The 12,035-nt window shown below is 40.4% G+C and overlaps 1 protein-coding gene and 1 long non-coding RNA gene across 2 annotated transcripts; both read left to right on the forward strand.

Annotated features, from left to right (window-relative positions):
• The first annotated feature begins 241 nt into the window (after nucleotides 1-241).
• On the forward strand, nucleotides 242-4,749 carry LOC126389885 (uncharacterized). Its single transcript, XR_007569903.1, has 2 exons — nucleotides 242-357; nucleotides 3,782-4,749. It is a non-coding gene; the product is annotated as an uncharacterized LOC126389885 (long non-coding RNA).
• A 1,110-nt stretch (nucleotides 4,750-5,859) lies between these two features.
• On the forward strand, nucleotides 5,860-11,387 carry LOC126389862 (uncharacterized). The gene is made up of 3 exons (XM_050043815.1): nucleotides 5,860-5,958; nucleotides 8,980-9,092; nucleotides 10,444-11,387. The coding sequence occupies exons 2-3, from the start codon at nucleotides 8,980-8,982 to the stop codon at nucleotides 10,997-10,999; spliced, it is 669 nt and encodes a 222-aa protein (XP_049899772.1). The 5' UTR covers nucleotides 5,860-5,958; the 3' UTR covers nucleotides 11,000-11,387.
• The last annotated feature ends 648 nt before the right edge of the window (nucleotides 11,388-12,035 follow it).

Below are 12,035 nucleotides of genomic sequence, written 5' to 3' on the forward strand. Positions count from 1 at the left end.
GTGGCCGCATGGAAGGGCATAGAGGTGTGCTCTCTCTGCCTTAAGATTTTCTACGTAGGTGCATGGAAGGGCAGAGAGGTGTGCTCTCCCCACCTTAGGCTTTCCACGTGGGCGCCTGGAAGGGTGAGGAAAGGCAGAGAGGCCCCAGAACAGAGTCATACCGCCAAATATAATACTGCAGTAGAAATAAAGTTTTCTTTGACAAAAATGGTCCTGACTATCTCTTAATAACTTGATTTGTGTGCAGATGGCCGGTCTGTGTGGGATGGCTGTGATGCTGGCCTTCAGCATGTCCGTTGGAAACAGCTTGCCTGTGGATGTGACTTGGGTTCAAAATCATGCACACATCCTGAACCAGTGAGTCAATATGCTGCTAGTTGTTGGGGGTACAAAAGAAAGTTCAGCATTCCTTAACTTTTGTGTGAATATAGATGATGAGACTGTTGTTCTTAGCAACAACCATTCAGTTTTTGCATGCAGTAAATGTGTTATTTTCGCCTAGTCTAAAAATGGTGTTTGTGAATATTACTGTGGTCCCAGACAGTCTTGGAATTGCATAAAGTGGGTATGTCTGGAAAACTGAGTCTCCTGAGGATCCAGTGAGCCCAACTGTATTCATGTATGATGATGTTCAGATATGTCTAGGATAAGCAAAGCTTCATAAAACTTTACAACCATAAACTAGAGACCTAGGGTGGAGCTTACACTACCGCAACAGTAGTCTCATGATAAACACAGAGAGAGAAAAGAAAGAAAGAGCGACAGCAGGGCAAGGGAGCACTAATATGCTACACGCAGCCCTGACATAAGATAAGATTTTACCAATTCATATAGTACACAGATGCATGCAAAAGTTTGGGCACCCCTGGTCAAAATTGTGTGTACTGTGAACAGCTAAGCAAGTAAAAGATGATTTCAAGAAGCACCACATCCTCTGCACTAAAGAAAGCACTTCTACATTTGTGCTACATTCTACATTGTGAGTCTGTAGAGCTGCAATTTATGTTCACTGCTTAAGTGTTTAAGTTCATTTCATTTATTTTATTGAGAACCTCAGAAATCTCATTGAGGGAAAACGTTAGTTCTCACAGAATCTCTTTCACATCTCGTATCCCTGCTGTAGACTTCTAGTGTAGTTTTATCTAAGTCTGCTGACTTCTTATTCCCCTTTTCCACCAAATTAACTCTGGTTCTTAAACCGGTTCTGATCAAGTTTTCTCAGGACCTTGGTGCTATCAAGCAAACCAGCCTGCATTTCCACCAGTTTTGATTAGAACCACTGTAATCAACAATATGTCATCAACAGAGGGCATTGCACAACATCAACAGTAGAGACAAAGCTGTGGATTGGATTAATTACCTGCAAACTTTTGCTCTGCAACTTCAGATATTTATTTTTAACTAAAAAAAAAAAACCCAAGCATGAATGAGACCACTGAATGTATTTTTTTGTAATGATTTCTCACTTGACTTCTCCATCCTCTCTTTCCAACCTGTAAAATATGGCACGCCCACTGACGTTGTCACGGTTCACACTTCAGATCAAGGAAAACCTGCGATATTTTGATTCCTGCTGAGAACCAACTTTTATGGTTCTGAACTGATATATTTTGTGATAAAATGCTCTGAAGTGTTCAAAATTAGGGGCAGAAACCAGAACAGAACCGGTTCCATGTTGGTGGAAAAGGGATATTAGTGAAGTCTCCACTATGTTTGATTCTAAACCTCTTTGGCTGACTGATATGGAACTACATTAGGGTCAAATGTTTTGTACTTGAAAAAATAAAATTTGGAAATGAAAATTCATGTGTTGATCTTGAATTTTGAAAAATACAACAATGCATTCAAAATAAAAATAAGTCTATGAAATGTTTTTTCAGGTTAAATATAATTTTGATTCACTCTGGTAATTCTTTTGAATAAATAATTTATTTTCACTTTTCACTTCCATATATATTTTAACATTTGAGGTCTTATTTTTTTCAGTTGCATGTTTTATCTTTTCAGATTCAGATCTTATTTTATTCACTTTCAAATCTGTTTTTTCAGTTTCAGACTTTTGACCCTGATGTGGCATGGGGGGCGTGGCATCAACTGAGAGGGGTGTGGAATCATGAGTGACAGTGCCTTCAGGGAACTAAAGGAACTAAAAAAATTCTGACTCAACACTTATATACACCATATTCATGTGACTGGCAGCATAAAAATTGATGCCAGTGACAAACTTCCATTTAGAAATCTGTTTTAGACAGTACTGAGCACCAATTGCAGTATAAGAGCGATAAATTATGCCAGATTTTGCAGGTCAACAGCCACATTTTAAGTGCTGATATGTCCGATTTCCACTGAGCACTGTGAACGCAGCGTAGTGTCCGCTTCGCTTGCGATGATGGCGTCCAGTCGGTCGGGTCAATCTGCTGGAGCCCACACATCCAGCACACCGGTGAGAAATGTTAACTTAGTTTTGGGAAATCATAACAAGTATTAAGGGGTCGTTTTTATGACAACATACTTTGCTTTGTGACGTCTTTTAAGTGGCGAATTTGTCAGAGTTGGAAAGTGTGATTGTCCACAGCTCCATCATCACGGCCCTGTTGATGCTTCGTCATCCAGTAAACGTGTCCCCTGGATGAAACATTTGAGCTTGGGGAAAAGGAAACAATCCTAAAACACCTCCCTACTGACCTGACCTGGCTCCAGGTGATTTTTGTGGCACCAGGTGAGTAGGGAGGTGTTTTAGGATTGTTTCCTTTTCCCCAAGCTCAAAGGTTTCATCCAGGGGATGTCTGGCTGTGGAAGCATCAACAGGGCCGTGACGATGAAGCTGTGAAAATGTATGTTGTCATAAAAACGACCCCTTAATACTTGTTATGATTTCCCAAAACTTAGTAAACATTTCTCACCGGTGTGCTGGATGTATGGGCTCCAGCAGATTGACCCGACCGACTGGACGCCATCATCACAAGCAAAACGGACACTACGCTGCGTTCACAGTGCTCAGTGGAAATCGGACATATCAGCACTTAAAATGTGGCTGTTGAACAGCAAAATCTGGCATAATTTATCACTCTTATACTGCAACTGGTGCTCAGTACTGTCTAAAACAGATTTCTAAATGGAAGTTTGTCACTGGCATCAATTTTTATACTGCCAGTCACATGAATATGGTGTATATAAATGTTTAGTCAGAATGTTTTTAGTTCCTTTAGTTCCCTGAAGGCACTGTCACTCATGATTCCACACCGCTCTCAGTTGATGCCACGCCCCCCACGCCACATCAGGGTCAAAAGTCTGAAACTGAAAAAAACAGATTTGAAACTGTAAAAAATAAGATCTGAATCTGAAAAGATAAAACATGCAACTGAAAAAAATAATCAAATGTTAAAATATATATATGGAAGTGAAAAGTGAAAATAAATTATTTATTCAAAAGAATTACCAAAGTGAATCAAAATTATATTTAACCTGAAAAAACATTTCATAGACTTATTTTTATTTTGAATACATTGTTGTATTTTTCAAAATTCAAGATCAACACATGAATTTTCAGTGTCAAATTTTATTTTTTTTAAGTACAAAACATTTGACCTTAATGTAGCTCCATAGACTGAGAGATAAAGCAGTCGCTATTCATGGCTCTGAATCTTTAAAATCAACCACATCCATTCATCTATTTATTATTCTTTTACTATCCATATGAACCCATCTCCATCCATCAAACTTTGTATCTATAATCATACTCTGACACAAGGTAACACTGTGTGTGTGTTTTCTTTGGCAGACTCCTCACAGAAAACGTGCAGGTCTGTTTGGCTGTAAACTTCCCAGTGGACGACAACAAGCTCGAGGAGGTCACGAGAGAGACTCCCTATGTGATAACAGAGTATATGAAACATGGTGTGTACCCAGGGACCAATGTGGTTGCAGCAATACCTCAAGAAAATACATCACCATCTGGAAAGACATACACTGATCATGCAGAGGCAGTTGTTCTGGACAATATAAAACCTTTAGTTGACAACAGTAAGGATCATATTCTGGTCCTCTATTCTTACCTTTCTCCATGTGGTCAAAAGTGTACCAGCACAGATCCTAAACACAAACACACCAATATCTTGGACAAGATTAATACAGCCTTTCAGAATTCCAAATGGGCAGACCGTGCCTTTGTGTTTACTAAAGTATTCGATGGGTACGGTAGAACTCAATTTTCCGTAGATGATATTAAAGAGACCTTTAATAGGCTTGCAGGGACTCAAATTGGTCAGAACATATTCCGTTGTTACTTCTCACATAAAGGTCCCAGTTGCATCAACTGCTTCAACAATGGAGTACTTTCAGACGAGTGTGTTCATAACTAGGCCTAGATGTGTCAAAGCCACAACAGGGACTGTGGTAGAGTTTCCATGGAGGAGAGGAGATCTGGGGACCACAGTGATTCAGGTTCAAGTGGAATTTTAAACAAGTTATTTGCTTAAAAATGCACTTTCCTCTATAAAACTACAAGCTATGTCACTGCTGCTGAGGACCCACACACACTTCAGATGTGTTCTTTGGTCCAAACCATTCACCAGCAGAGCTTACATTTCCTTGCACACATACTGTTGAGGTGTATGGTCATTGTTTACCTGAGTGTTGACTGATCTGGGGTTGTTTCATGGAACTGATGTGAATCATGTTCTGTACTCATGGCAGTTTGGTCTGAAGAGGACAGAGACTCATATTTTCAGGAGTCTCAGTGTGGTTTTAGGTTCAGAGGCATTTTCTGCCCTGTCCAAATTAATCGAAACTGAACTAACTGAAATACAGTAGACTGTGCTTCAGAGTTTAAACAGCCACACAATAAAATGACTAACTGTATTCAATTTGAGTTTTGCTGATATAAACAAAACAACTTGACAAGATAAAAAGGGAAAATTGAGATTTGGTAGAAAAGTAGTCTGACTCCATGAAACCTTAACAGTTACTGTAACTCTGAGAATAAAGCAAAAACATATTGTACCCTATTTCAAAAGTCAAAAGTAATATTTTGCGTTTACTTGATTACATGTTAAATAATAATAATAATAGTGAATGTGGATGTTTAATGTATATCAACCTCAGGATTTTCAGGACGCATGTCATTGTACTCAGTACTTGTGTAAAGCATTACCAAACCCTCTGATGTTCTGCTCTTTCTGATTAAAGCCTGGCTCAGCATTGATCTGTCTGTGTGTCAGTCATTTGGGAACTCCTGCATCACAAAACTGTTTCTGATAACAGTACTAGTTTATAGCTTATGTGCTCACACCTGAAGGGAGGTGTGCTACTACAGTGTGAGACTTTTCAGGGGTAAAAAGAAGCAAGAAAGAAACAGGTGTAGTTGATTTAACAAGGTTATTTTGGAGGTTGTAGGTTGTGGTGCTGTTGTTTCACTGCATTATACAGAGAGGTGTCTCTCTTATTTATGCTACCCTCATTTATATAAATCAGGTCAGTATAACACTGTATAATTCTACAGCTCCACAAACTACATCCTCCAAAATGATCATACAGTTAAATTGTTGAGTTGTCTCAAACAGTTGTCTGTTTGTTCCCATGCTCTACTTCACAGGCCGTAAAAAAACCCACACTGCCCTTTCTTCTCCATTTTGTCAAAAATCACCATCTTCAATCTGCAAGTCACGATGAAGCAGCAGACTTGGTTTTAATCTCTAACATGCAGGACACTTTCTGAGAAAGGCGGCACAAGCTCTCAAGGTCTTCTTTTTTCAAATGCACATTGTTATTCAGTGCCAAGATCTAAATCTTCCTCATTTCTGAGAAAATGCAAAAGAGGAAATCTCTGCGTTCAAATAAGGCCACGGTGCCAGAGTTCATTCCTTCTGACTGTATTCACTGCAGCAACAGCTTGCATCCTCAAATAGGAGAAGACGTCAGCTTCAGAGGTTCAATCAGACATCTTCTTCACCAAGAGAGGTAAAAGCTATGCCGTAAAGGAACACCAAAGCTCAATGTTTAACGTATGGATTTTTTAAATATGAGATATGTTTTTAGTAGCATGAAGAATGACAAATGATAAAATACTTTTAATTTTAAAATTGTCAAATCCGCTAAGCATCTGTGTACATACAGTACATGCATGGTATATTGGCCGTTGGGTGGCTCATGTTGAAGACAAAAAAATATTTCCTTTGAAGGGTGTAAAGGTTTGGGAACCACTGGCCTATGTACAACAAATATGCCAAGTTGCTTTATGCTTTCCTTTGTGTTAAATAACAGAAAGGGGCAATGTCTGTAAAATAAGTAAAAGCACTCATTTGGCTACTACGGGGTATTAGCTATTACATCTTACTCGAGTTGATGACTAAAATGCTTGATATCCATAAGTGCAACACAACCCACCAGTAAACGGAACAGTATGAGCAACTGATTAAACCTGTTGACAAACAGAACATAAACTCCAGAAATGTGACATCTTCACTGTCCCCTCATCATCCACAGTCAGTATGCTGTACAGAGACATACAGAGCTTCTCATGCTATTGGTGAATTGTTATGAATGAGCTTTAAATGAACGCAAATTGCAAGTAATAGTTGAGCCTATTTGAGGATTGGCTATAAGTGAGGGATGCCAATGCAAAACAATGACAGGACAAATTCATTTGAATTAATCTAATACCAGGGTTGGGTGATAATACAGTAATAAGGTATCCCGCGGTATCTTAAAATAGCAACGGTATCAATTTCATTACCGTCATTAAAAAAATCTGCCACACATATAGGCCTATAGGGGCCTGATATAATATCAAATATAATTTATTTAATGCCTAAATAATGAGTGTTTGTCCAGCACCTATGTATGTGTGGTTGAGTTTTCAATTTAATACTGATTACAATTTAAAACTAATAGTAGGCTATAATGTTTCTCATAACTGTTGTCGGGAGATGACATTTGATAAAGTTTTTGGATGTGGCTTCCTCACGTGACAGCTCGTACGTGAGAAAGAGAAGAAAAGATGGCAAGCTGTGCATCAAGCGAGGTGGTCCCAAAAAACCCCACAACTTCACAAATTCTGCAGCAGCAGCAGCAGCAGGTCCAGTGGCCATCAGAGTGGAGGAGGGAGAAGCGCAACCTGAACCACCCAAAAACAGATGACTCTGGGCCGTCTCCTTCAAAGAAAAGCCGATGCGGCGGCAGGTCCACTCGGCACCATACAGGAGCGAGCAGGAGCAGAGATACGGCCCATTGTCGCAGGCTTGTTATTCAGGGAGACGGAGACCTCCCTCTCAGGTGGAAACGTGATGGAGCCAGGCGTTTCCCTCTGATGTCGACGGCTGCCCCAAAGTACCTGTGCGTTTGTGCCACCATCTCTCCATCAGAGCGCATATTCAGCACCGAAGTTGTCAATCCACTACGTGCCCTGCTCCAGCTGGAAAAAGTAAACTGTTCTGACGGACAGAAAAGTTCAGACTTGGAGAGGGTGAACTTTTCAAACTAAAGGTAGGCTCTAAAAATACACCAACGAACAGTATTTCCCGTTGCATCCTCAGGATAGGATTATATATGCCCATTTTCAGTCATGCCTTGTTATTTATTGTTCTGTTTTTCTTATTTGATAAGCCCTAGTACTGGATGCTGTAGAGCTGTGCGTTTAATTTATTTGATTTTGATAGGTTCTATAAATAAACCAACGGACTTTACCCGTTGCGGTCTGAGGATACGCTGTATAGCACACATTATCGTTACTGCCGTTATTTATTGTTACTTTTTTGGAAGTGGACTGTAGCCCACAGACAATTTGTTGTTATTTCATTCTGTTTGGTTGACTGCTGTATTTTTTATTAATAAAAGTTGTTAATGTTGTACATGTTTTGTTGTTATTTTTTCAGGATTCTTAGGCCTATGTAATGTTTGCTATTCTGTTTCTGAACAGTATAGGCGCAAGTGACATTTTGGCGACTCCCTCTGAGCCCTTCAAAGTGATTTTTAATTAGTCACGGTAATACTGTATACCCTGGGAAGATGTGGAGAAGGTTTAATTGTAACAAAATGTGGATATTGCCCAACTCTATCTAATATCACTACCACTACTAATAATAATATAAAAGCCTACATGGTTCGGAAAACGAGCCAAACGCCATCTTGAAAATGGCAAAGACATCGCCTATATTAGCTAATGGCACATGCAGGTGAGACTGTAGAGACCAGTGTGTCCCCTCCAGATGATCCTGTACAGTAAATACTGAAACTGGGGTGGCTGTGGCTCAGGAGGTAAAGTGGATCGTCCACAAATTGGAAGACTGGCTGTTTGATCCCCTGCTCTTTCAACCTGCATGTCAAAGTATCCTTGGGCAAGACACTAAACCCTAAACTGCTCCCAAATGAGTGTGTTTAAATTGAGTAGCAGGTGGCACCGTGTACAGCAGTCTCAGTCCCCGGTGTGTTAATGTGTGTGTGAATGGGTGAATGTGACTCTCTAATGTAAGAGTGTTTTGAGTGGTCGGAAGATTAGTAATGTGCTATAAAAGTGCAAGTCCATTTACCATTTATTGTATAGTTCTGGTTTTCTTAACTGTAACATGAATAATGAAAATGCTTTTTTTAAAAACTTAATTTACATGTTTTTTTTTAGTAAATATGCATACACAAACATTCAAACACACACATCCCACCCTCCCTATACAGAGAGATAATTATAACAATGACGGTAAAAATGTCTACATATATATGTATGTAATGGAAATTGGTAATCAATTATTATATGAAAAAAGAGGGCATTGGATTGTTATTACAGTTAGAACTGCTCATATAGTTTACCTTGTACAAAAATAAGCTGCATACTCACATCAATTCTTTTTTAGAGAAGACTGCACTGTGTGTGTGTGTGTGTGTGTGTGCGTGCGTGCGTGCGTGCGTGCGTGTGTGTTAAGCTTGGGGTACCCAAAAGGAGATCTGCAGCACTGTTAAAACACTAACACATTTATTGTGTGTGTGCAGATGGCAGGCCTGTGTTGGATGGCTGTGGTGCTGGCCTTCAGCACGTCCATTGGAAACAGTCTGGCTGTGGATCAAAGAAGCCTCACAGTTATTGTAGGAGAAATCCTGGACAGGTAAATCAATTTGATTCTAGTAATACAAAAAAGTTCAGCATTCGTTGATTCTTTAAAAAAGAGTTACTGATGTGTGAATACAGCTGATGAGACTGCCAGTCACCCATTCATGTAGTGACATCATCAGGTCAAAATTGTAATTTGTCCAATATGTTGGTTTATGAACAGATACCTGTTATACTGATGACATTCCCATCAGCCTCAGCTGCACTTTGTGTTTACTACTAATTAGCAAATCTAATCAAAACCCACTAAGGACAGCATTGTTACATTGAGCATGTTAGCATGTTGATGCTAGCATTTATGCACTGCTGTGATGATGAGACTGCCAGTCACCCGTTCATGCAGTGACATCATCCAAAAGGTGCGCTAAAAGCTTGCCAGATGAAATAAGGTCTATTGTCAGGCCAGGCGGAGCGCAGCCGGTGTAATGGCAGTTTGGCTGACCAGCGGACAGTGCGCACACGTCACCAAAACCTCACAGGCAGGTTTCCAGAATATCAGGCACATTAACGATGCAATAAATACCCACAAAAACCACTATTCAATGCAACTATCTGCAATCAGCACATAAATGTATCTCTATATCGACTGTCCCGTCACATCTGATGTCAGATCAAAGGGGATTGGCACCGTTTGGCACGTTTGGCACGCGTAATGGAAACCCAACCTGATTTGATTAACACAGCTGCAAACTAATGAGTTCACATCCCTCTCAGCCAACCACAAACAGCCACAGCATCAGATAGGGAGTATATATTCAGCATCTGTCATCTTAGAAAAGTCAAAAGAAAAGAAACAGAGTGAGACTGCGAGAGAGAAAGAGAGAGCGCGCGCGCACGAGAGAAACGCAACATTGATTTACAATTGTGGTGACCTCCTCCCAGGCTACCTTTGCATCATCAGCCCGTGGAGGTCTGCTCGCAGTTCCGTATATTCGGACACTGCGAGCTTGGACCTCCCGGACCAAAACATCAGTTTCCTCCTGGGAGAAGTTTGGCCGTCTGACGTTGCTGCTCTCTTCTGCCATGACGAATTGAGTAAACTCTCATTACGCCTTCGTGCGGCGCATTTAAGGGCGAGGAGAGGGGCTCATTTGATTGGTGTGATGTGAATCGGCTGTGTAAAACCCACCCCACGCCTTCTCTCCTCCCTCTTTCCGACTTGCGCAGGTAGGAGGGACAGAAGTGGGAAAGAGGAGTAGCTGCGCCAGCACGCACGGTTTGCCAAATTTGCAAAATCCGCCTGGCCACACCCAGTTGGCGAAGCGCAGGTGTGCTGCGCCTCCGCCTCGCCTGGTCTGCGAAACTAGAGGCCAAGGTGTCAACACTGTGTCTGCTTTCTTTGGCAGGTACTTCATGAACAACATGCAGTTCAGTTTGGCCGTAAACATCCCAGTGGACCAGAAGATTAAGGAGGCCCTCGATAAAGACCCCTCTACCAATGTGCAAAACAAGGTTCGAAAGGGTGAAGTGTACACAGGGACCAATGTGGTTGCAGCAACATTTCAAAAGAAGGACACATATACTGATCATGCAGAGGCACGTGTTCTGGACAAAATAAAACCTTTAGTTATCAACAGTAAGGGTCATATTCTGGTCCTCTATTCTTACCTTTCTCCATGTGGTCAAAAGTGTACAAATCAAAACCACAATTACAATATCTTGGACAAGATTAATAGCGCCATTAAGAAATCCAAATGGGCTGACCGTGCCTTTGTGTTTACTAAAGTATTCGATGGGCGTGGTATAACTCAAGCTGAGATTAAAGAGACCTTTAATAAGCTTGCAGGGACTCAAATTGGTCAGAACAACATATTCCGTTGTTACTACCCAAAGAAAGGTCAATTCCAATGCATCAAGTGCTTCAACAATGGGGTACTTTCAGACGAGTGTGTTCAAAACTAGGCCTAGATGTGTCAAAGCCACAACAGGGACTGTGGTAGAGTTTCCATGGAGGAGAGGAGATCTGGGGACCACAGTGATTCAGGTTCAAGTGGAATTTTAAACAAGTTATTTGCTTAAAAATGCACTTTCCTCTATAAAACTACAAGCTATGTCACTGCTGCTGAGGACCCACACACACTTCAGATGTGTTCTTTGGTCCAAACCATTCACCAGCAGAGCTTACATTTCCTTGCACACATACTGTTGAGGTGTATGGTCATTGTTTACCTGAGTGTTGACTGATCTGGGGTTGTTTCATGGAACTGATGTGAATCATGTTCTGTACTCATGGCAGTTTGGTCTGAAGAGGACAGAGACTCATATTTTCAGGAGTCTCAGTGTGGTTTTAGGTTCAGAGGCATTTTCTGCCCTGTCCAAATTAATCGAAACTGAACTAACTGAAATACAGTAGACTGTGCTTCAGAGTTTAAACAGCCACACAATAAAATGACTAACTGTATTCAATTTGAGTTTTGCTGATATAAACAAAACAACTTGACAAGATAAAAAGGGAAAATTGAGATTTGGTAGAAAAGTAGTCTGACTCCATGAAACCTTAACAGTTACTGTAACTCTGAGAATAAAGCAAAAACATATTGTACCCTATTTCAAAAGTCAAAAGTAATATTTTGTGTTGACTTGATTACATGTTAAATAATAATAGTGAATGTGGATGTTTAATGTACATCAACCTCAGGATTTTCAGGACGCATGTCATTGTACTCAGTACTTGTGTAAAGCATTACCAAACCCTCTGATGTTCTGCTCTTTCTGATTAAAGCTTGGCTCAGCATTGATCTGTCTGTGTGTCAGTCATTTGGGAACTCCTGCATCACAAAACTGTTTCTGATAACAGTACTAGTTTATAGCTTATGTGCTCACACCTGTAAGTAAAGTTTATCAGTTTGAACATTACATATCTGGTCTCTGTACTGAATTTGACTGAATATAGGTAAAAAACTTGATGATTTTATTTACCATCTACGCAGTGTCCCAA

Source organism: Epinephelus moara, chromosome 5 (genome assembly GCF_006386435.1).
Source record: "Epinephelus moara isolate mb chromosome 5, YSFRI_EMoa_1.0, whole genome shotgun sequence".
In the NCBI taxonomy this organism is placed as follows: domain Eukaryota; kingdom Metazoa; phylum Chordata; class Actinopteri; order Perciformes; family Serranidae; genus Epinephelus; species Epinephelus moara.